Here is a 26482-nt window from a genome sequence, read left to right as displayed (position 1 = left end):
CTTTGCATCTTTTCCAGCCGGGTGAGTTGATTTGATGGCTCCTTCTTCCACTTCAAAGAGGCTTGGCCCCTAGGGCTAGCCCAGTTGTATAATGGATTCTGCAGATTTGGCTTGCCATTCCTGCTGGGTATCATCTGCCCTCACAGTCTTGCAGTGGATAATTTCTGGCCTCTCTAACATCATCTGCTTGAGAAATTAATGCCTGGCAGGCCTGTCTGTCCAAGTTAAGCTTGAAATAACAGTAGCCACACAACTAATTTGATGAGACATCTTTAAACAATAAGGCCACAGGCTTGCTTTGACCAAGACCACAAACTTATAGCCATTTGATTACGAATTCCGAAGTTTCTTTGGTGCAGCCCCTGAACTAGTCTCTTAATGTAATACAGATTATTCTTCTTCCACTGCCCCCTTTTCCTGACCTACAAAACACACACACACACACACACACACACACACACGCACGCATGCACGCACGCACGCACCCACCCAGCCACCCACCCACCACACCTTCTTAAAGGGCCTTAGAGGTTTTTAACCCTTTGGTTGGCGTCACCAGCACAGTTCCTGACTGTTTTCAGCATTTGACTCAAGCCCTGTTGCTTGGGTAAAAGAACTCTAGAGTTCATTACTGTCAGAAGTTTGGGGAATGGATAACAGACACTGCACTAAGCAGTGCAATGCTTCTCAGACTTCAGCCTGCATAGCCATCAGCTGGTGGCTTCTCAAGACACAGATTGCTGGGCCCCATTTGAGTTTCAGATTCAAGAGGTCTGGTGCAGAGGCCACACCATGAGAACTGCTGTATTAAGATCTGTCCGAATCTTAGGTGACAGGCATAGCATGGCTGCATTCATCCAGGGACTCATTTTTTTGTTTTTGCACAGCTGAGTCAAATTTTCTGAAGGAATGATCAGTGTGGTGGAGCACTCTGTTCTGCTTGGCTGGCCCTATCACAGGAGCACAGTGGCTGTCTCAGTAAAACACTACATGGTCACCAAGTGATGTAGCTACACCAGAAGCATCTCTATGGGGAACGAGCAGAATTCGGTACAGGAGGGTTTTACCACAGGATTTTAAAATTGCTTCTGCCTGGAAGCTCACTGATGCAATGTACCACCTGCCATTTCACACCAAACAACCTCACAGGCCTAGGGTGCCGGATGTATTTCCAAACCTTAATGAGATTAATATGCAGCAATATTCACTATCTAAACCCAAAATGCTCTCTAAATCTTTTCCCCTCCTTTGCTTTCATCAGTTTCTTCCATTTTTAGTTTTTTAACCCACTTCAAAAATATGTTAGACAAAAAGGAGTAAAAAGTAATACAGAAAATGTTCTAGAGGAAATCTAGTTGAAATGTATTTGATAAACAAAATAGCCCTAGCTGCTGTGGTTCAGTAGACTGAGTGCCAGCCTGTGGACCAAAAGGTCACCAGGTAGATTCCCCTTCAGGGCACATGCCTGGGCTGCAGACCCTGTCCCCAGCATGCGACAAGCAACCAATCTGTGTTTCTCTTGCACATCGATGTTTCTCTCCCTCTCTTTCTCCTTTCCCCTCTCTCTAAAACTAAATAAATAAAATTAAAAAAAATAAATTTAGGGGTCCCCTCCCTTAATTATGCTTATCCTTGATGGGCTTATACTAAGGAATGAATTTCAACTTTTGTTCTCAATATGCATGTAGTTATTTACATATTTTATTTTTATTTTCTACTTTTCATAAGATTCAATAGAGAATTAGCAAACCATTTACCCTGAAGTCAGAACTTTAATTCTATTAAATTCACATTATTTACTTGGTTTAGATGCCTTAACTCACAAGTACAATAATTAGAAAAGTCCCTTTACAATTCCATGGTTTTAAAGTGTCTGATATTTAGAATCTGGAAAATGATCTTATAAAGAGTATTATAAAGGTGAGAACAGCTAATCTAAAAACCATAAGGCAAAGTACTTAGTGTGTGATTCCATTTGTACAATATTTTTGAAATGACAAAATTTTGGAAATGGAGGGTACAATATAGGTTGCCATGGGTTAGGAGTGAGCAGAGAGGGAGGCAGGTGTGGTTACAAAAAGGCACCATGTGGGATCCTTTTGGTTTTGAAACTGTTCAATATCTTAACTGTGATGATGAACTTATAAACCTACACGTTATTAAATTGTACAGAGCTAAATACACACACACACACACACACACACACTGAACACAAGCAAAACTGGATAAATCGGAGTAAGACTGGTAGATTACACCAATATTAGTATCTTGATTGTGATAGTGACATTTGCAAAATGGTACCATTGGAAGAAAGCTAGATAAAGTGTACAAGGAATCCGTGTATTATAACATACAACTGTGTGAGACTCTGCAAAGATTTCAATTAAAGTGTTATTTTAGAAAAGTCTCATTAATCCAGAAACAACAAGAGCTACCACAAGACACTTTTAACTTCAAAACTCTGCAATTCCATGGGTCAGAAACCAAGGACACAGAGCTACCCCAACCTCAGCTGAAGCTGCAGGCAGAACAGTGCTGCCAGTGCGGCCCTTCTCTGACTCTCTCCTTGATGTCTGAGCTGCAGTTTAAAGATTTCTGGAAAGTGAGGGAATTAAAGGGCATACACTGAACCTGGCCATCCCAGAAAAATGACACAACTCAGTAGTGTACAGAGCAATGCAATCAAATGGCTAAAACACGTATCTACAGTCTATCAGCAACAGAATTGCAGAAAAGTAATTGTATAGTGATTTCATATTATCCCCTCTCGTGGACTGTATACTCCACAAGGAAAGGAGGAAGATGGGCAGTCTTGTCACCCTTATATCTCAGCTACTCGTACTGCATTTGACACATAGAAAGTGGTCAATACAGGAGCACTTTTTGCTGTGTTTGGATGAAAAAATGAAAATCCCACATGGCCTATTAGTTTCCTTCTCTCCAAATCTCCTTCACTTTCTCCTCATCCACCACCTACACTAAAGCACATATGCAAGGACCAAAATTGTTTCTGTCACATACAAGTTTAGCAGTCATTCAACCTGTCTGTGCCATAGCCCTACTCACCTGTGAAATGAGAATAACAACTATATCTGCTTCAGAGGACTGCCATGAGAATTAAAATGTGTATAACAATTACAACATTATCTGGTACATTGTAAGTGCCTTGTTGGTGTTTGTTCAGTTGCCACACAATTGTGACACTGGTTATACTGGAGTTAGCTTAGACCTCACAAGTGAAGGACACCATCTTCCACAAGACAGCCCTTACTTTAGACACGAGTCATAAGCTCTGGGGTTCCCAGGCTACCTGTGCTATCTACTAATTTTAGCAGTTCCCACTGCCCCCCTCCCTCAGGTTCAATAAGTCACTAGATTGACTCATAGAACTCAGTAAATCGATATAGTTAGGATTAAAGATTTATTGTAAAGGATACAGATCAGGATAAGACAAATGAATAGATGCATAGAACGGGGTCTGGGAGGGTCCCTAACACGAAGCTTCTTTGTCCTCAGTACTCCTTAGCTGTCAGCAATATCAGTGCCTGATTACCAATCAGGAGGCTCACTGGAACATCAATGTCCAAGAGGAGGTTTTTATCGGGGTTTCATTACACAGCCATGGATGATCGAATCATTGGCCACATGATTAAATTCAGTCTCCAGCCCTCCTCCTTTTCCCACTTGGGAAATTCCAAGGATTCAGAGGTTATCTCCCAGGAACCAGGGACAAAGATCAGCCAAATTCTTTATTATTGGTACAATATTAAGAAAATGTGGTAAACCGAATAGGCAGAAGGGGATGACAAAGTATTTCAGGATGGAGGTTGTCTAAAAGAGGCCGAAATAAGTCTGGCACAGTCAAGGCACACCTCCCTAGCTGACTGGGCTTTGCTATATTGGAATGCACCAACCTTGATGTCAAAACACTGATGGGGACCTCAAGAGTTGAAACGTTTTCAGTTTTAAGTTATAGTTAATAAACTCAGTAATTAATGCATGGAGAAAACTACTCTTCCAGGAACTGGTAATGACCAGACCCACCTTGACTCCAAGAGACTCAAAAGCAATTCGACCTTTGTGCCCACGAGGATTGCAAGCTATCAGGATAGTATATGAGCTATTGTGCTCCAGGGAGAGAATGTACATCTGTTGACCAGGGTGCAGATGAAGAATCACCAGTCAATGGACGAAAGTGCACTAGGAAAATCATCGGACTGCAGCTTTTATCTGATTAACCTTTCCCTGAATTCCAAACCCTCTAATCTACACTTTTCTTCTCTTTACAAAAATGGTCAGTTTGAGATAAGATGTAAGATGGTCATTTAGGGCACATAACCTGTAGTCTTCTCAGTGTGCCAGACATCTGAATAAAGTGCCCATAAAGATTCAATCCTTGTCTCTGTTTATTGGTTTTGGTAGTGACAGGCAGCACAAACACCAACTTTTCAGGTTTCAAGACCAGCACTTTGATTCTGGTCCTGCTATTCCATAACTATGGTGCCATCTTGTGGGAGTATAAGGATTATTTTAAGTCATCTTAAATCCTTTCTACAAAAGTGGGGCATAATTTAAGTACAGACACAAGTTAGGGGATTAAAACAACAAAAATAGATTATTTCTCACAATACTGTGGGCTGATTAGGCAGTTTTCTGGCTCCACTGCAGTTCATATGTCTGCAATGCATATGGCTGGTGGCTGGGCTGAAAGCTCCAAGAAGGCTGCCTCCACACATGGGGTTGGAGGGGCTTTGGTGCTGACAGCTAGGGTGTCTCAGTTCTCACCTACACAGCATCTCTCTACAGGTGAAGCCTCATCTTCCAGTGCTTCTCTACACGATGGCCTCACAACAGCAGAATAGCCTGGACTTCTGACAAGAGGGCAAAAGCAAAAACTGCCAGTTGTGTTGAGGCACAGCTCTTTTTTCCATCACGTTCTATTGGTCAAAGCAAGTCACGTGGCCAATCCAAATTCCAGGGAGGGGAAACAAACTCCAGCCTGTTGCATGTGTGTGCAAGGAGGGGAGGAATGATCTCAGCCATGTTTGGAAACTGTACCATATTCTCTGACTCCCAGTTTACTCATCTGAAAATAGATACTTTATTATCTACTTCAACTAGATTAATGAGATTAAGAGACATATGATATATGATACATGATAGCATTTTATAAATTGTAAAGTGCTAAACAAGTACAATATATTATAGTGGTAGGTAATGAAGGCAGATTGAAAGAATGAGAGCAGATTATACAGAACTATAGAAGGAGACAGAGGAGGTTATTGTAATATTAAGAACATTTATTGAGCATTTGTTGTGTGCCAGACATTGTACAAAGTGCTTTGCAGGTATTATCTTCTTTAAGTCATCACAACAACCTTAAAAGATGGATATTTCATTGCCATTTTACACAGAAGGAACTGGAGGCCAAGTGGCAGAGCCAGAATTTGAACTCAGTTCTGTTTGGTTCCAGTCTTATCTACTGTACCCAGAGTTTTTTATCACTTGTATCATAATCTATCAGCAATTAAGTAAGGGGAAATAGCAGCTACCCCAGAACTACTGAAACAGAATTTTTGAAGGTGGAACCCAGAACTTGCATTTTTAACAGCCATGGTAACGAGGGGATAAGCCTTCCACCTCACTGTGTATAGTAAGCATACAAAGGTTTTTCAGTAGTTCAAAGACAATAAGAGAACCACCTTAAGAGGAAACTTAGGATTGCAGATACAGAAGAAAAGGAATAAGAAAAGTGCCTAGCAGTCAGAGAATAATGGAGGGCTTTCAAAATAATTATTCTTTCTAGAGGCTGATGCTACAGCTGGGAAATGAAAGTAAGACTAGAAAAGTTAGTAGACAGACCCAGCAACTTGCAATTAACCTAATTTACATTTTATTTATTAACTCGTCCATTTTTCCTTTTTTGCCTTTGGGCTTGTTACTTCCTCTAAGAAACCCCAAGTTCCATCTTCACCCCACCCAACTAGTCTAACATCTCTTCATTTCAGTTCTGGGGACAAATGTGTACCTCCTCTGGGAAGTCCTTTCTGGCCGCCTCCCACCCCAAGGTGTCCCACATGTGTGCTGCATCTTCCTCTTGTATTATTTATAGGACCTATATTGTAAACGTTGGTTTATGTCCCTTCTTCAGCACCTGATCCCCGACCCATGACGGTAAGGACAGTGTAGAGAGGAAGGAGAAAAGGAGAGATTGAGATGGGTCTTATTAGAACCACTGAATATAGAGGTGAAGGAGCCACTACTAAGTTGCAGTTTGTATTTTGAAGACTTGTTGAGAGTACAAGATGAACTTTATGGAGTTTACCAAATGGCAGCAGTTTGATATATGGCAGCCCCACACGTCTCTTCATGACCAGAACAATTAAAAGCAGCCTAGAAAATCAGTCCCTTCAATACTTACATCCATTTTATCTTAGCCCATATAACAACTGGTTGAAATTTTGTAAATACAAGAGATTAGAACAGATTTTTTTTTTCTTCTTTACACGGGCACAAATGAGCCTGATAAATGATTTGGGAAAACTACTTAACCTCTAATCCTGTTTCTTAATTTGTTGGAAAGAAATGATTAAACCGTTCCTCCAAATTGCTATGGTGAACAAATATGGCAATGCACGTCCCTCAACACACTTCACAAGCTTTTGGTGGAAAGTAATGATATAGATAATATATTTATAGGACTACTATTAATATTACTCGACGACTGCATGCCCTCTCCCCAACCTCTCTAAATCACAACAAAGTCCAGCCGGTTTAGGGAGGAATAAGAGACTTTAGCTCTAACTTTCAGGCACCTTCCTATTCGGGCAGTACCTGCCCCAATGCAGCACAACAGCATCGGCTCCGTCAAGTTCACATCCTCAGTTACACCACAGGCCCCTTCCTGGAACCCCCCACAGGGTGGCTCCTCGGCGCCTTTTGATGACGGTACCCCCGCGCCGGGAAAACCGGCGGATCCCGTTCGCGCAGGCGCAGCCCGGCCGCGGGTGGGCGGAGCTGGTCGGGATGAGTGGCGGAGGGACGGAGACCGCTGTGGGTTGTGAGGCCGCCGCGACAGGAGGCGGCGGCGGCGGCGGCAGTAGCAGCAACGACGACGGCAAGAAGAAGAGAGATTCGCTAGGGGCCGCGGGCTCGCCAGCTCACCTCGTTATCAAGGGTACGAAGTGGTAGGGATACAGCGTTGGTGGACGCCAGGGCAGCTCCACCTCCGAGGCGGTGCCCTCTGACCTGGGGCGGTGCCTCAGGCCACCGCCCAGCTCGCTGAGGCCTCACATTTGGGTGTGTGTCGGGGGGCAGTTGTGGGGCTTGCCTGTGCTCCCTGTTTCTCTGCTCTGCTCCAGGGGCCTTCTAGTAACTACAAGCCCAGTCTCTCACTGCCTCAAGAAAACAAAACAAAACAAAAAACACCACCTTTTAGGATGTGAACCTTCGGGCAGCCTCACCCCGACCCCCACCCCCAAACCCGGAACCCCTGGGCCCCGAGCCTCTGGGCGCGGCCTGGACGCCGACCTGGAATGCGAACAACCGCGAGACTGGCAGTCGCGAAGGCCTACGCCTCCGGGCAGGTCGCTTAGGTGTTGTGTGACTTAGGTCGTTGGCTTTACCTAGTCTGGCCCTGTCTGCCCAGGAGTAAATGAGATAACATGAAGTGTCTTGAAATAATTAAATTTGTATTAGACGTACGCGGATATCCATTTGACCTGTGTGCCTTGAGAGGGGAGCAGATTACGACCTAGCTAAAACCTGGATTCTCACAGAACCAGTTTAGTTTGATTTCCAAAACTCACAACAGCCCGGTTTCCTGCAGCAAGATCTTTGCCAGTTTCTCATCGCCAGCCTTTCTTAACTCCATCCCTACCCCTGTCAGCCCCACCGCATGGCAGTGTTGAAGAAGCCTTTGTAGGATTCCGGAGTCTTGCAGCACCAGCCACGGAACGGCACCGGCACCCCTCGTTAAAATGCCGCGTAGGTCATTTTAACTGTTAAGATTTTTACAGCCCCAGCACGGCTGGCTGTGGCTATTCGTCTCTCAAATCTGCGATAATTAGGAGTGTGGGAGTGGTACATGAGTGTTAGGGCTAAATTATCATAGTTTATATATGTAATCTTAGTGAATTACTTAATTTTTTTTAGTTGTGCTAAAATACACGGAACAAAATTTATCTTAACTATTTTAAGTGTACGGGTCCGTGGCATTAGAACATTCATATTGTGCAGCTGTCACCACCGTCCATCTCCGTAACTTTTTCATCTTCGGAAAGCCAAAGTCTGTCCCCATTAAACACTTAACGCCCTGCAGCCCCTGGCAACCACCATTCTATTTTGTCTCTAAATGGGACTACTCTAGGTACTTCATGTAAGTGCGATTATACAGTATTTATCCTTTTGCGATTGGTGTAGTTGACTTAACATGACATCCTCAGGGTTCATCCCTGTTGTGGCATGTCAGAATTTCTTTTTTAAAGCTAAGTAATATTCTGTTGTGTGTGTATACACATGTACACACACCACATTTTGTGTATCCATTTATCTGTGGATGAACACTCCTGTTGCTTCCATTTTTTTGGTTATTGTGAATAATTTAATTATTTCAAGACGCTTTCGGTCGGTTATTGTGAACTTGGGTATCCAAATATCTGTTTGAATTTCTGCTCTCAATTTTTTTGAATATATACCCGAAACTGGTATTCCTGGGTCAAAGATAATTCAATTTTTTTATTTCTTTGATCAGTCATCATACTTGTTTTCCATAGAAGCAGTATGATATTATATTCTCACTAACAGAGAACAAGGGTTCCAGTTTCTCCACATCCTTACCAAGGCTTGTTGTTTTCTGTTTCCTTGATAGCCCCTCCTAATGGGTATGAGATAGTATCTTTTAGTTTTGCTTTGCAGTTCCCTAATGAATAGTGATATTCAGCATCTTTTTATGTGCTTATTAGCCATTTGTATAGCTTCTTTGGAGAAATGTGTATTCAAGTCCTTTGTCCGTTATTGAATCAAATAATTTGGGTTTTTTTTTAAATTGTAGGCGTTCTTTATGTATTCTAGATATCAACACCTTTTCAGATACATGATTTGCATATATTTTCTCCCACTCCATGAGTTGCCTTTTGATTCTGTTGATTATATCCATTGATGTTCAGAAGTTTTTAATTTTAATGTACTTTTTTTAAAAAAAGGTAATTCAAGGGAATTTTTTCAAGTTTATCCAAAACTGAGTTGTAATTGAAAATATGTCTAGAATGTCCTTGGCTTTTTCAGTGGAGCCATTCTTTTCATTCAGAAAAATCTATTTTCAGTTCATCTTACTTGAAAACTGTCAAATATGACCAGATGCTTGTTTAATCCTCCTGCCAGAGACTAGTGAAAGGGAAACATAAATGATTTCAGTACTTATGCCCTGGGTCTTTGAGGGATTCTGGCCCATGGGTGGGTGTTAGAGGTGGGGACTGGGAGACAGAAGGGGCTTCCTGGAGGATGGAGTATCTGATCTGAGTCTTGAGGAATAATGTATTGGCAGTTAAGAAAAGAGGGCAAGAGTATTTTGGACTTTGTTTGGAACAGCATGAGCAAAGGCATATCTACGAAACTACACATGTAGTTACAGTGGGACTCTTGAGAGAAGGGGAGTGGTAGATACCAGACCATACAAGACTTTCTGCCTTTATAAGGAAATTGGGCTTTTTCTTCAATGACAGGAAACTATCCAATAATAAGTATGAGAATCAGGTAGTTAGATTTCTATTTTTAAATAGGGCACTTGGACAGAGCGTAGTTGATCCTCAACTCATGGATTGCATTTTTGTGAATTTGCCTATTTGTTAAGATAAGTTCATAACTCCAAAACCAATGTTGGTGGTACTTTCATTGTAATTCCCACATAGGCAGAGTGGAGAAAAATTTGAGTTGCCCTATGTGCACATTTAGTTGACAATGAACTACACAACACTATGCTTTTTGTTTCATCTCTCAGATGTAAACAAGTGTGTTTTTTGCTTTCTGTTTAGTGCCATATTTTTCACATTTTTCTACTTTTTGTTGGTGATTTTGCTGTTGGAAGTGATTTTCAGATGTAGTGCTGAAGTAGCCATATGCACAAGAAGGCTATGTGATGTGCTTTACAGAATATTAGAGAAGTTTCTTTCAGGTATGAGTTACCGTGCTATGTAATGTGAGTTCAGTGTTAATCAGCAATCCAGAAAAAGAAAAAAGAAAATTCTCCAATCTGTGCGTGAGGCCACTTCAGGAAGTGCCAAGGTAACATGTACGGTGTATGAAGAAGCAACGGAAAAGCAGCTAGATTTGTGGACTTATGAGATGATGACCCATAGCGAAAGCATAGCAGATATCACTGTTGTGCAGTTGAAAGCCAAAGAAATTTATAGTCAGTTACCAACGGTCAGGAAAGTGTTAAATTCTTCTGCTGGTGCTGGCTAGAACTTTCAAAAGTGGTACAGTGTGAAAAATGTTAGACTTGTGGTGAAGCAGGTTCTGCAGATCAGGAGGCTGTAGAAGAACTTTAAAAATACCCGCTGAGGAACCTAACCAACAATACAAAGATGCAAGGAAAATAAGACCAGCAACACTGAAAGGAAAAGAAACCAACAGAGACAAGAGGGAAGGGGCGGGGGGACGGGGGAAAAGGAAGGGAAGGGGAAAGTCAAGGAACATATAGCAAGGACTCATGGACAAAACCAAAGAAGGGTTGGTGGGGGAGGGGGCAAGGGAAAGTGGTGGAGGGAAGGCAGAGACAAATGTATTTGGGGGGAAAAAAAAAACCCTGCTGAGTGTTATACAAGAAAAAGCATTATTGGAAGAGTAGACCTTCAACACTAAGGCTAGTGTGTTTTACAAGGGTCTTGGTAAAACTATATGACACAAATGGTGTTTTGGTTGACAAAAATGTGACAAGGGGCTTGCAGAAGCCTACCTGTATATCTTTTAGGAGCATAGTTCAGTGTTCTTTAGTTCTGTGCTTGTGACAACTTTATAATCATAATTACTGCAAATAATGAGAATTGACTCTGTATGGAGTGATTTATAAAGATAACTGTTGATGTAGTCCAAGTGAGACAAGCAGGGATGGAAAAGGGAATGATTTGGTAAGTTGAGAAGAACATCTATATGGTGACATCAAGGGTATTATCAGGAAAAATTGCTATGCAGTAAATTGTTCTTTAATATACACAAAGCTCCACCTATTACATTAAAAGCGTCCGAATTTAGGGCTGTGGGGGAAAACATCTTTTATTAGATAATGAGAGATCTGTAATGGACTGTGTTCCTCCTTTTCCCTAGTCGCATAGCATTTTGATCTTTTATTAAAGTGATTATCCTATCTTTGGTATGAAGGGATATTTGCCTAACTCCCACAGTAGAGTATGGACTTTCGGAGAACAAAAAATAGTATCTTTTGTTTTGCATATCAAACAACAAAAGAATACTTCCCATGTACAACAGCTGTGTGAAAATCTGTAACTTACAGTTATTTACATTATTCGTAGAGAATTTATTTGTAATCCTTGGATTCCTACAATCTCTGAATTATTATTACTATTATTATTATGTGCTTGTTTTGTTGTTGTAATGTTGTAACAGAACTAGTTAGTGGCTTAATTTCTATAGTAATGTATATTTCAGAATCCCTTTGTTTCCCTTCAAATCTTTACTATCTTAAATTTGGAGCACAGTCTTGGTTTTAGAAATGGTCGTTATCCACCTCTAAATAGAACTGAATTTTCTTTCCAAAGGTTAAGTAAATTCCCATTATATCAGGCCACAGAAACATCTCCCAAAATCAATAAAGCTTAATGACTTCTTAGTCACATAGACAATTATATGTTAATTCATGTATGCACTGTGAACAGTGTAAATACTTCGATCTCTGAGGTACTTGATGGAGGACAGAGATAATTTTAGGGCACCATGGTAAGTGGTATGATGAAAGTATATATCCTGAGTGCTTTGGGAACATAAAGTAGGGACACTCCTGAAACATAGGAGGAAACTAGATAGAATTAATGAAAATTTTAAGGAAGTATGATACCTGAGCAGTTTTGAAGGAAGAGCGCAGGGATTAGGGAGTTAGGAAATGGTTCCAGGTGGTGACAGTGTTATGAATGAGGCAGCATGGTGTTTTTGGAAAACTGCAGGTAGTTTAGAATTGCTGACAGGTGGAAGATGAAGCTGGAGCCAGACCATTGGAGGCCCTTATGTGACTTTTTAGGAGCCTTGGACTTTAGCCTCTTAGCCAGGCATTGGTGTTTGGTGAAATATGGATAGATGCCCTTTGCAAATAGATTCTCTTGTCAAATAAGGTCCGTAAATTTCTGCACAGCATAGCCCTCATTTAGGCATTCCTAATTTGTATCTGTATACTATAGGCTCCCAGAAGATCAGAAGTAAAGGAATCTGTGTAACTACATTTTATCTGTTTCCCAAACTTAGCTAAGTAGAATTTTTTTTAGATGAACTATTATCTTCTCAGAGATCTATTCTAATTAATGAACCATGGAAGGATTTAAGCAAAAGTAGTATTTTTGTGTATATATTTTTACTTACCACGACATATCCTAATAAAACTCATTAACACAGAGAATTAAAATTTGCCCCCATCGTGTGTCCGCACAAGTAAGAAATTTGAGGAACAGATTATACCAATGAGTGGATATGAATGGGACATCTTCTTTTTGGGGGGTTTAACTCCTCCGGTAATTTTGAGGTTTACCTCTTACCCTATATAGTTGTTACTAAGTAGAATGACTAGAGGACTCTTCCAAAACAGTTTAAATTCAGAACTTTTTTCTTTAATGATGACTTTTTCAGGCCTGTCAAAAAGTAGAGACTTTATAATGAACCCTGGCCACCCATCTTAACAAAGAAACATTAAAAGATCACAGTGTATCTTGCTTTAATTGCATTAATCTCCCTCGTCTAAAGGTAACTACTGTCTTGAATTTGGTATTATTCTCATAGATTTCTTTATAGTTTTATTGCTCCTGTATGTATCCCAAGAGGAAGTGCCCTTTTGCATATTTTTAAAATTTATGTAAATAGCTTTATCCTACTGAAACCTTTTTTGTGTATTACATTATATATGTAGAATTAATCTATGTTAATAAGTGTAACCCTAGTGTATTTATTTTACTTGCTGATTTACAGTATTCCATCATGAATATGTTCAGGTTGCCCCTTTTTTCTTTTGACATTACACTCATTTAAGTGTAAGTGTCTCTTTTGACATTTGACATTACATTCATTTATAAGTATGTCTTGTTTGGGTAAGTTTTTCTAGAATAGGCATGAAATTGTTAGGTATACATGTCTTCGGATTTATTACGTATTGCCAAATTGTTCTCAATATTCGTATCAATTTACTGACAGTGGATGAGAGGATTTCTTCTTAATTCATTACCTAAACTAAATTTTAACCTTCATATATTTATGGGAAACAGGAAGAGTAAAACAAGCTAGAGATTGTGTCACTTAACATGGATTAACCCAGAATTTTATTTTGTCTTACAGATCTTGGGGAAATTCATTCAAGGCTGTTAGATCACAGACCAGTTATTCAAGGTGAAATCCGTTACTTTGTGAAAGAATTTGAAGTGAGTATTTAAAACTTATTTTGTAAAAATACTTCCATAATTGTTAGTGTGTTCATATACAGAATGGACATTTTCTAGTTTTAAAGTTTCTGATTTCATATGTTCATAAAATTTACAAAATAAAACTAATTAAGAGTTATTGCTATTAATGGAAGGAGCACAAGACTAGGCAGCAGGTGACTTGGACTCAAGTTCTTTTGCCTACTCGGGCATATTTAATGTCTGTCGATGTCAGGTTTTTTTCATCTCTACAATGAGATACAGCAAAAAAAAAATTTTAAAGACTGATCTTACTTTTTTTTTCTCAGTTGGGACATCAGCACTTAAATTAATACATGAGAATCATCCTTAGGTATTCTCTCACCTTTAGGGCCCATATTCAGTGAGCAAGTCTTCTAGATGGTATCTAATAAATTGTTATCCCTTCTGACTTATGTGCCTGCTTTATCAAACCAGTCAAATCCAGTCTTTATTCTGCTGCCAGAGTACTCTAACATTATTTCACTTTTTAAAACTCTTTAATAATATTTGCCATCTACAGGATAAAGCCCAAGCATCATTTTGTGACCTGTTCTCTACCTTTCTAGCTCTCATGCCACCCACCTTGCATGCTATGGTTCAGCAATACTGATGCACCAACCTGCCATCCTATTTCATATTACTGTTATTTTGCACATATATAATTGGTTCCCCATTAAGGATTCACCTGATTAAGTCAGACCCACTAAGGATAATCTCCCCTTTTTAAAGTCAGCTGATACGGGACCTAAAATGTATTAGCAGAGTATCTTCACAGCAGCACCTTGGCCAGGGTTTGGTTCAGTAACTGAGAGAAGATCCGTGTACACTAGGGGTGGGGTCTGGATGGCCATCTTAAGAGTTCTGCGTACCATAAGCTCTTATAACTACCTGATAGTTTTCTTGTTATCTACTTGTATATTACCGGCCTCCCTCATTAGAATATAGGCACCTTGAGAATAGGGACTTACCTTTTTTATTTTCTGTTGTACTCAAAATGCTTAAAATAATGTCTGGTGCATGGTAGGTGCTTAATATGATTCAAAAAAACAAGTAGCAGAGCTGGGACTAAAACTTGGGTTTTTGATATTCAGTGATGTTATAAATCATCTTTTTTCATAAGTCATCTTTTTTGCCAGTATGGTTAATTTGAAATATTGACTAGTTATTAAAAGACAATTTTAAAAATATACCTTTAAAGATATACTCTATATAAAGAAGCATAGAATTTTATAATAATGGTGGATTCTCTAATTCAGTTTCCTCACTTCATAGAAACTGTGCCCAGAGATGGAAAGCAGTGTATAAAAAGCCATGCAGCTAAGTAGTGGCTGAGTTATCCCTAGAATACAGGTGTCATTATACTTATTTTGGTGTTCTTTAAATAGTGTGATATTTTCTATGAAACTGAGTCTTGTATGGAAGACAAAAGAAGTGTTACATTTATGCTACTGAATATGTTCTATTTAAGACCTCACTTCCTGTTGAAGCCAGTACCTCTTTCTTTGTTTTTTTATCCTCACCCGAGGACTTGTTTTCAGAGAGAGAGGAAGGGAATGAGGAAGAGAAAGAGAAAAACATTAATGTGAGAGAGAAACATCAATTGGTTGCCTCCTGTACATGCCCAGGCTAGGGATTGTTTGCACCCCAATGGGAAAATGAACCTGCAACCTAGGTATGTGCCCTGATCAGGAATCCATATCCGCAATCCTTTGGTTTTGGGATGATGCTCCAACCAGCTGAGCCACACTGACCACAGTGACAATATCTCTTTTAACTATGATGAAGATAGTTTACAGGAGCATGTGTCTAAAAGGAAAGGAATTACGGTTGCCCCTCTGTTTTCGTGGGTTCTGCGTCTGGTTTGAAAATATTCAGTAAAAAAACGTTATGTTATTGGTGTGTGTTATATATTTAAGCCTAAAATGGTTGTGTTTACTGAACATGTACAGACTTTTTTCTTGTTGTTATTCCCTAAACAATACAGTATAACAATTATTTATAAAGAACTTACATTATATTAGTATTTTAGGTAATCTAGAAATGACAAAGTATTCAGTGGCTGTGTGTAGATTATATGCAAATACTATGCCCTTTTATGTAGGGGACTTGAGCATCCTTGGATTTTGGTATCTGCGGGCGGCTCCGGGAACCAGTCCTTCACTACGCTAAGGAACAACTGTATCTGCATTCTGGGTTGTTAAACCCTCAAAGGTCTTTGTGGAGAGGAGGCTATGTTGAAGAGTAGAAAACAACATGGGCCTTGGAGCTTTACGTATCTGGGTTAAGTCCTGACACTCTTCTTACTAGTTATGATTACTTACTTTACTGAGGCTTAGTTCTCCTATTTTAAAAATAGGAACAATAATATATACTTCAGAGGTTTTGTGAGGATTATATGAAACATTTCTAAAAATTTCTGGTGTATATGTATTTGACAAATGTTAGTAACTTATTAAGAGAAAATGGTAGCAAGTACAATCAAATAAAAATGTATTGATTCAGAATGTGCAATAAGTTTTATGAATTTGGGTTCAATTTTTCATGGCTAAGGGAAAATAGGGATTTACTAAGCAAGTGGCATGAGCATTATCTGAGGAATATGTTTACTAAAGAATAAAATTTTCACCCTGGGTATGATAGATAGAAACTTACATAAATGTCTTAAGCATTGATTTTATGTGAGGCAATGTCAGGAACTAATGCACGAAGTGAGGCATTCTTATGTTGTCTTTGAAAAATGGTCTCTGAAGGGCTCAAAAATATTTTGTCAGCTAAGTTTGAACCATTATCTTCAACGAAATATATTTTCTTTTCTTGAAATGTACCTGATCCAGTCTTTTTACACAGTGACCTCCCCAGATGGTCGTCTTGAGGGTTTGGTGGAGAAAAGCTGAAAGCATTTTAGACTTTAGAGTTAAAAGGATATATGCATTATTTACAGTTCTTTTCTATCTTGGTCCAGACAATAATATCCTTTGATTCTAATTAGTCCAAGTGCTCTTCACCCAGAATTGCATGATTGGACAGAGAGGGGTGGTAAAGCAGAGCTATCAGTACATCTTCTTTATACCATTTAATTGTAGTTCACTTTAAGAAAAACTGGCTAGTATTTAAAACTAAAGTTGTTTATAGTGTATATATTTTAAAAAATTAACACACATAGCAACAATCATCTTTTTCTATGCAAAATTTATTTCTAAAAGGAGGGAATAAATGCCACATGGTGGCAGCATTACTTAAATTATTGAAGTTCTAATACCTATGTATTATCTTAAGCTTTCTTTTTCTGTGTTTCCTAGTATTTCTGGACATTGACTCTTTCTCCTGACTTTATACACATCTTTTATTCCCTTGATTCCAGTGACCACTGTGAACAGAGATTCCAGTGGGGCCCTTTCAGTGAGTACCAATTTGGTAGTGTAAGTGGATAGAGACATTATCTTCTGCACCATTGTCTTTCTATCCGAAGGAAAGGTGATAGTCCGTCTTGTGAAGAACAGAGGAGAGACCTGTGTTAGTCAGCATTTATGAAGTGCTTGCTTATGGGGTCCTGTACAAGTTTCACAGTTTATTTTTAGTAAATTTTGTTCTTTGCATGCTTTATTGAATAGTTAGTTATTGAGTACTTAGGTATATCAGTAAGGAATGTGCTTAGTTACTAGTGAAGATAGCTGAAAAATAGTAGCTTCTCACAATGCCCAGAGCCTATGGCTGGCATGGTGGCTCTATGATGTCACTCTTTTTTCCCCTCCCTGATTATTTTCCTTCTGCCTCCCTGGGATGTTGTCCTTATTCTTATGTTTATAAGGTGTCTTTGGGAGCTCCAGCCTTGACATCTGCATTCTGCATTTCACGTAGCAAAAAGGAAGGCAGGTGGGAAACATCTAGCAGTCCCTGTTATAGGCAAATTTACCACTCCAAATAATATTCAGGTGCTGCTAGGAAGATGGGAGAGGAGAATAGATCCAGAACTACCTGTCATACTAGATATGTAAAAATAAATAAGAAACAGTCTCTACCTCCGGGAAGTTTGTAAACTAGGGAGAAGAAAGACATTAAACAAAGAGCTTTTAAGGGTGGAATTATTATGATAAAATAAGCACACAGTACTTAAGATCGCAGAGGAGGAACTAGCGTTCAACAAAGCTGGGAGGAAAATTTTCATAAAGGAGGTGATGTTCGAGCTGAGAAAGAAAAACATGTTATCCAGATAGGGGGAAAAAATGCATGATTAAAATTAGAGGCACAAAAAAAGTGTTCAAATAAGTATAATAATTATAGGAGTTGGGAGGGATTGTATTGGTGAGTTTGAATGTGAGTTGAACTGACCAAGAGGAAATCCCTTTGAAGGCAGAACAAACTAGAATTTCACTTGACATCCTGACCTCTCATTTTTAGTTAGCTTATTAGAGTAACTGTCAGGTTATTAAATATGAGTATAAAGTCTATCTCATGTAACGTAATAAATATATGCACAATATGGTTTAAATCTAGAGGACTAACCAATTTTGTAATTGAAAGAAAATTTTAAATTACTGGTTCTCATTTTCTAATATTATCAAATTAAATTTTTAATGTAAACATTACAGTAACTATACTAATATTATTAATAATTGCTAACATGTTTAAGTGCTCAGTTGCCAGGCACTTTTTTAAGTACATTACATGAGCACTTGTATTACTTTCAACCTAAGAAAAATTAACTATATGAAAATTTTAGGGATGTGACACATTGGAAACCAAGTTTCATTAGTGCCAATCTTTATTCTGAGAATTTTCACCCCAGAAATAACATGAATATACAAATAAAAAGATGTCTTAGTTTTCATTTTGTAATAGGTGTCAGTAGCATACCTTAGTCAAAAATATCATTGTAAAGACAAACACAACCCAGGACAGGTGCCTCAGGTGGTTGGAGCGTTTTCCCTTACACCAGATTGTGGGTTCAATCCCAGGCAGGGCACATACCTAGGCAGGGCACATACTTAGGTTGCAAGTTCGATTCCTGGTTGGGGTGCTTATGGGAGGCAACTGATCAATGTTTTCTCTCTCTCTGTCTTCCCAAAATCAATAAATACATCGTTGGGTGAGGACTTGAAAAAAAAACAAAAACAAAAACAGGCACATACCAGGTGGTTAGCTTATTAATGTAACTGTCAGATTATTAAATAACTGTATAAAGTCTATCCCATGTAATATATTACATATATAAAAATTTAAGGGTAGAGACTTTCTGACATCTTGTCTCATGTAACACTATCATTGAGTCTATTTGTTGTTTAAATTAATTATTGTCATCAATAGGCTGTTACAGAGGTGAGGCAACAAATTCTCTTACTACAATACGTGACTACCAGTTTGCCTGCTACAAGAAATAACTCTTTAAATAAGTGGTTTAAGTTTAGGAGGTTGTGGACTCCTTGGAGAACTTTTCCCCCAGAAAAACAGAGGACATGTATTCAAGTTGAGTGCAGTTTCAAGGGGATTCTTGAGGAAGACCTGTACCCTGAATGGAGCTATAGAACTCCCCTCTCTTTTCTTTCTTGTTTTTCTATATCAGTTGAGGTATCATTCTTTTGTAGCCTAATAAATTAATGTACTTTAAGGGGTGAACTAATCTCTAGTCTTTTTTTCCTTTTTAATCTCTAGTCTTGATTCTTCCAAATTCCAGATCCATCTGGAGAAGATGGCATAGCTGTGGTTTAGTGTTTTTTCCTCCTCAAATCTGTTTGTAAAAATAGAATTAGGATAGTGAAACCAAGCAACATCTATAAAACCCAGGGGAAAGTCACTCTCAAAACATAAAATAAGCAAATCACCAACAGCTGAAAAGCTTCTGTGGTATAAACAATTGCAGGAAAAAGAGGAGAGAAGACAGAGGGTCTTGTGAAACCTTGAGTGCTAGAGAACCTCACAATTACTACGAGGTATCTCTGGATCATTTGATGGGCCAGTCTGAGAACAGCAGCAGAAACTGGGGAGAGACTTCACAGGCTCCAATTTATGAGTGCTAGCAAACCACAGGAAAGTCTCCTGGAGTTGAAGCAAGCAGTCTCTGAGCTTGAAAGTCACAAACCCTTTCCAGAACAAGGTCCTGCGCTCTGGAGGAACCTTAGGAAATTGAATGCTTTCTGAAACAGCCAAATGGGAGTTTTAGAACTTTGAAGTTAGACAGACATGTCCCGACCACTCCTCCCTTCTAAAGACAGAGGAAAACTTTTAAGCAAGAATCAAATTCCATACAAATTTATTAGAGGATGAAGAACAGATAATATCCTTTAAGACAATGAGTAAGAAAAATATGACCACAAAAAAACATGAAAACTATGACCTAATGTTTTCAAATGAGCTTGGGGATATAAGAAAATTATAGAAGCAAGGAAAGAATGGTATAAGTCAATTAGCAAACTCATAAATGATTGCATAAAATAGAAATAGAAAACATAAAAGGTAAAGTGAAAAATATCAGGAAAAAAGAAATTCTAAAAAGTGTTTTAAAAATGAAAACTAGAAAGCACACAAGGATGAATAAACACAATGAATTAAGTGACACTGAAAATAAAGTTTAAAGTTTGAAAGACATGTCTAAAGATATAAAAAGAATTCAAGAGAAAACTAGTTATGGTAAATACAGAATATTAAGTATATCCATTATAATGAACCCCTAGAGAAGAAAATTAAAGCAATGTAATAGAACAAATGTAAAAACTAGAATACAAGAAAACTTTCCCGAAATAAATATTAATGAAATTGTATTAAAGGATATACTGCCTTCAGGGAAAATCAACCCAGAACAGCCAACACTGAGACATTTTTAAAATAAATTTTTTGGACTTCATAGAAAAAAATTCTTTGGACAACCCAACAAAATGGCTAAGCCCTTTATTAGTGGGAGAAAATCTGATTATTAACAGATTTACCTGTCTTATGCCAGAAGACAGTGGAATAACAGCCAAGGGTTTTATATCTAGCCAAACTTGACCCCCAGGTATAGGGAGCAGAGATACACTGTGTTCGGGTCATGTGAGGACTCTGGGAATATTGTTCACATGAACCTTTCCTGAAGAATCTATTATATAATCAGCAGAATGAGTTTTAGATAACAAAATTATTGGAGAAACTTTTACCTAATGACAATTTGTAAGCATTAAGTATATATTTACTTACAGAACTAAGACTAAATTATGGTTATAGGGGAGAGAGTATAACATGTCACAGCTCTGTTCTGATAGTGTAGATACAGTCTGTCAAAAAGTGGAAGGAGAGGGAAGGGTACATGAAAGGTAGAATGTCCTATTTGTTGCCTTATAAATGTTAACTGAGAATAAAAGGATAGTTCAAATTGGGTCCTGAGGGAGAGGGAAAGGCTGTAGAAGAAACAGGTAACACCTATTAACATTGCTTATTGTAGGCAACTAGTAGACAACAGTCAATAAAGTGGATACCATAAAGTATTAGTATAAACATAATCATGAGAGCAAAAATGTCAGCTTTTCTAAATACTAGAATAAACAGGCCTCATGACCACATAAAGGTTACATACATTATGTTTGTAGTTATGAATCACTTATAAAGTGAGATAAGAAAAGTTTGTATATCTTGTTTCTCTTTAAGAAGGGAAGAATTGAAAAAATATATGTACACTCATACATATGTTTATATGCATTTTATTTATGCATGTGTGTATATGTACACATATCTATGTGGATGGATGTGGATGTGTATCCTTATACTTAAAACAATGGTGGAATTCAAAAACTTAAATAATTACCTAAAGAGAAAGTAATGGAGTAGGATATAAAGAATAGGGACAGAAGTGAGAGAGACTTTTTGAGTATATATATATGGTGATAATTTGGGAGCCATGTAAATATTTTTCACAATTAGAAAATTTAATGAGCAATTCCTCCCAAGTAAAAAATGTAATAAAGCAAACCTGTGTTTGTAGATATTGGAATTGCCATGCAGAGAAATTATTCCAAGGAACTTTATTTTCTTTTTAAATACTCACTTAAGGATTTTTTTTTTTTTATGAGTGAGAGAAACAGAAAAAGGCAGAGAGAAAGAGAGAGAGAGAAATGCGACAGAGAAACACTGATTGTTTACATCCAATATGCACCCGACCCCACGGGGGCCAGGGCTATTCCAAGTAACTTGAAAACAGTAATTTGACTGTACATTCCTTATGGAATGTCCCTTCAGAATGACAACAACAAAAAAAAACTCAAACTGTTTTCACTAGTCATTTTGTTGATGCTTTATTAGTATTGTTTCATTGAATTGGTGATAAAGCAATTAATTATGTTGTTGATTTGAAAGAGAAAAGACAGAGGGTAATTAAAAACCATATAGTCCTGAAATTAAGTTTTACTATGATTATGAACTTAAAATGTATCTTTTCTTTAAAAACAAAAACAACAAACCTATTTCCTAGCCTCGTCCACTGAAAGGCCTAAAAACAATGACCATCCCAGAAGCAGTGAGCACCCCTAGTGCTCAGTCTCTAAATACTATTATAAAATACTGATGGTATTTAGAGACCTACTAATTCCAAGTCTGGGCCAGGAAATGTACAAAATAAGCCTGGAGCATCAGGTCATACTAGTAAGCAAAGAAACTGCTAAAGTGCACTAGAGTTTTGTCTAAAGCATTCCAGAGCCAACTTGAGTAGGTGCTTACTGAACAAAGACAGGGAAATTTAAGTACCAGTAATGAGACTACTGAATAAAAAACTTCAAATATTTAAAATTTTTGAATTACAGAAATATGTAAAAACAAAAACCTTCAGAAAATACTAGGGAATCAAATCCCTAGTTTTAGGGAAATGATCAAGTGTCTTATTTTGCCTTTCATATGTAAGCAATCCTCAGAATAACCAAATAGTCTCTTTACAGAGCTGCTGATAAATGAAGACAGAATGCTAGCAACATCCTGTCAGAAGTATACAACCCACCTCTGAAATGTTTTTTATGAACAAAAAATAAAACCCTGAATCTGATCAAACCTCTAGTTCTAACTACTAATTTACAGGAAAGTGAAGAGACAAAGGAACATGTTTAATTACACCATAGGGATTCATTCAGCAAAAAACAGACTTGTAAACTGCAGAACAAATGACTCACTTTTTTTATTTTTCAACAAATTGCAAGGGGTGAAAAGTGAAAAAGGACAAATCTATAGATTAAAACATATTTAAGAAACATAATAACCAATTGCAATATAAGAATCTTACTTAGATTTTGCTGTTTTAAAAACTATATTAATTATGCTATTACAGATACCCTGATTTTTTCCCCCTTTGCCCCCCTCCACCCAGCACCCCCCACTCCCTCAGTCAATCCCCCCACCATTGTTCATGTCCATGGCTCCTGAGTATAAGTTCTTTGGCTACTCCATTTGCTCATGGCTATCCTGTAACTACCTATTTGTACATCTTAATCCCCTCATCTCCTCACTCATTCCCCCACACACTCCTCCCATCTGGCAACCATCAAAACGCTCTCTGTATCATGATTCAGTCTCTGTTCTTCTTGTTTGCTTAGTTTGTTTTTTAGATTCAATTGTTGATAGATATGTGTTTGTTTTTGGTGGGTTGTTTCTGGGGTTTTTTTTGCCATTTTATTGTTCACAGTTTTGATCTTTTTCTTAAATAAGTCTCTTTAACATTTCATGTAATAATGGTTTAGTGATGATGAACTCCTTTATTTTTTTCTTGTCTAAGTAGCTCTTTATCTGCCCTTTGATTCTAAATGATCCCTTTTCTGGGTAGAACAATCTTGGCTGTAGGTCCCTGCTTTTCATGACTTTGAATATTTCTCTCCAGTTCCTTCTAGCCTGCAAAGTTACTTTTGAGAAATCAGCTGACAGCCTTATGGTAACTCCCCTGGAGGAAACTAACTGCTTTTCTCTTGCTGCTTTTAAAATTATCACTTTATCTTTAACCTTTGGCATTTTAATCTTGATGTGTCTTGTAGTGGGCCTCTCTGCACCTATCTTGTTTGGGAACCCCTGTGCTTCAAACAAAGCAGAGGGTTAAAACATTTATGGAACATTTGAGGGAATACTAACCTTGATTTTTAATGATAAAGGTTTGTTGAGTGTGCGGGAGAGGGAGAGGGGGAGGGGGAGGTCTCGTATCTTTTTCAAAAAGATTTTTTGTCTTTTAAAGGTAGATGCTGAAATATTTATAGTTGAAAGAATGTATTTCAGCTATATTCTGGGATTTGCTTCAAAAGAATCTAGGATGTGGGTAGGGAGGGAGATGTATGGAGTGTTATAGAGGGAACAAAATCAGCCACGAGTTGAGAATTTTTGAAGCTTGTTTATAGGAGTCTGGGTCTGTTGACCTACTCTGGCATATAAATGATTTCAGTATTTATGCCTTGTGTCTTTGAGGGTTTCTGGCCCATAGGTTAGAGATGGGGACTGGGAGACAGGAGGGCTTCCTGGAGGATGGAGTGTCTGATTGGAGTCTTGAGGAATAACGTATTAGTTGAGAAAAGGGCCCAAGTCACCTGCTGCCTAGTCTTGTGCTCCTTCCATTAATAGTAATAACTCTTAATGAGTTTTATTTTCTCAACTTTTGTAGAAGTTTTAAATTTTTTATTATGGAAAAAAGGGAAGAGTAAAAATATGGCCACAGCTGCTCCATAAGAATGGCTTAAAACAAAACAAAAACCCTGGCAACATAACTAATTTCTGAATTCCTTAAATCAAGTTTACCACTCTTCTTTTTTGAAGTAAACATTTTGTTTCGTATTTATTTTAGATTTACAATACATTTGCAAAGATAGTACGGAGGGTTCTTCTATACTCTTCCCCATCTTTTCTCATTATTAATGTCTTATATTACTATGCTTCATTGGTTAAAAACCAAGAAACTGACATTGGTAGGTTGCTATTAATGAAACATAAACATTATTTGGATTTCACCAGTTTTTCCATTACCATCCTCTATCTGTTCCATAATCTAATCAAGGTACCACATTGCATTTAATTGTCATGTCTCTCTAGTCGTCTTTGGTCTGTGATAGTTTCTTAGCCTTCCTTGTTTTTCATAATCTTGACTTAGCATATCGTTGTCCTGGTGACTAATGTGTTATTACGGCAAAAGAATATAGAAGAAAATCATTAAAGGGAACAAGTGTATGGGGAGGAGTCTGGGTAAAACCAGGCAGAATCTTCCAAAAGTCTTCTCCCAGTGAAGTCACACAGTATGTGCTTCATTCCCTCAGCAATGGGCTGTAACAACACACTTGAGGTGTTACCTACCAGGAAAGCTTGTCTCAGCCTAGGAATCCAGGGTTTTTATTGGGGACTGGTCAGGTAGGCAGTCTCTGCCTAACATGTATCCAAATTCCAGATTCCCTGAAGGAGAGGAGCATCTTATCATTTATAGAAAGTTTTATACCAGTATAAGGAACTATTTACTGGTCAAGTTCCCAGCCCACAGCCAAAGACCAGTCTTGCTCTAAGGATAGTAATTTTTGGCCTTCAGTGTTAACTCTTTTCTGCATAGGAGAGTATTACCTTTACTTCATATTTTTTTTGAAAAATGGAATCAGATTTAAAAATAAAGAGTATAAGTAATATAAGAATGAAAAAAATGAAATTTAAAATCAAATCAAGTCCTCTTTTTTTCTTTTAGTATTTCTTATGCCCATTTTAAAATATTGCTGTAAAAATATTACTCATATTGCAACTTTTCAGCTTTTGAAGAATTTCATAATAAAAAAAATACCTCCAGATTGTGACCTTGTTTATTGCCAAATAATTAGAAGGCTGTGTAAATTTCGGTAATAGGTAATAACATAACAACCAAAAACCTGGGTGGAAATCCCAGAAAGTAATTACTAAGATTTAAGGCACAGTATGTACTAGTCACTTACTTTCTTTTAATAGGAAAAACGTGGTCTTCGAGAAATGCGAGTTCTTGAGAATTGGAAGAATATGATCCATGAAACGAATGAACATACTCTTCCCAAATGTAGAGAAACAATGCAAGACAACTTAAACCAAGTTCTCCAGAAATGTAAGCCAACTATTTTTTTGATACTGCTTTATTTCAAATGAGTACTATGCCAAAATATATCTCCTTGAGTATTCTGGTGGGTAAAGAGAGAGAATTCTTAACCAGAACTTATAAGAGGTATCCTGTCACAGAGAACGTGGTTATCTAGTGATTAGTATGTGTTGCCATTGATGTTAAGAGCATTTATCTCCAAAGTGAGCTGTGTGCTTCTGCAGCGCACATGATTATCCTTTTAGGATATGAGAAAACTGAAACTTTTTTTACCTTAAAAATATGTACTCCATTAGAAAAATGTTGATAACCAACTATTAAGATCTGAAATAAGACAATTTTTTTCCAATAGGCTACTAGAGGGTTTTTTTTTTTTTAGCCTTTTTCGAAAATAATTCTGTCACAAACATTAGTATTTTACCACTTATCTTCATTAAACAAAATATTTTCATTTGAAGACACAGCTGATTTAAAAGATACTTATTAAACATACCAAATCATAACATAAAAGGGGTTTTATTAGTAACTGATTTTAAAATTAGAAGTACGTCAGAAATGTAAGGCTTCTCCTTGTGTCTGTGTTTACACTCTTCAGCTTTCCCAAGGATAATCCTGGTAAATAATGATGGATTATTGAAGTGCAAAATAAAATATCTTTCTGGGGAACAAAAATAAAAAAACTGACCTTTGAAGGAAAACAGCTGAGAGACCTTGGCTAATAATTGAGTTAAGTCTTTGTGTGCAAGTCCAAGTAAGTCTTGTGTACTCTAATGCTAAAAAGAGATTGAAGAGGACAGATCCCCTAAGG

At 37.8% G+C, this 26482-nt stretch overlaps 1 protein-coding gene across 2 annotated transcripts in view; it reads left to right on the top strand.

The window, feature by feature from the left end:
• Positions 1 to 6994: 6994 nt before the first annotated feature.
• BLOC1S5 (biogenesis of lysosomal organelles complex 1 subunit 5) overlaps positions 6995 to 26482 on the top strand; it is a 46659-nt gene continuing 27171 nt past the window's right edge. For both annotated transcript variants that reach the window (XR_008530732.1, XM_054591936.1), the window contains exons 1-3: positions 6995 to 7177; positions 13549 to 13631; positions 25554 to 25683. Coding sequence is in view for 1 of the 2 variants with exons in the window: in XM_054591936.1 (XP_054447911.1) it covers positions 7027 to 7177; positions 13549 to 13631; positions 25554 to 25683 (364 nt within the window). In the remaining variant the exon portion in view is untranslated. The remainder of the gene's footprint in view (positions 7178 to 13548; positions 13632 to 25553; positions 25684 to 26482) is intronic.

This window comes from Pteronotus mesoamericanus, unplaced genomic scaffold (genome assembly GCF_021234165.1).
Source record: "Pteronotus mesoamericanus isolate MK-2021 breed Mesoamerican mustached bat unplaced genomic scaffold, CSHL_Meso_final scaffold_31, whole genome shotgun sequence".
Taxonomy (NCBI): Eukaryota; Metazoa; Chordata; class Mammalia; order Chiroptera; family Mormoopidae; genus Pteronotus; species Pteronotus mesoamericanus.
This window is presented reverse-complemented; position numbering and strand designations above follow the sequence as displayed.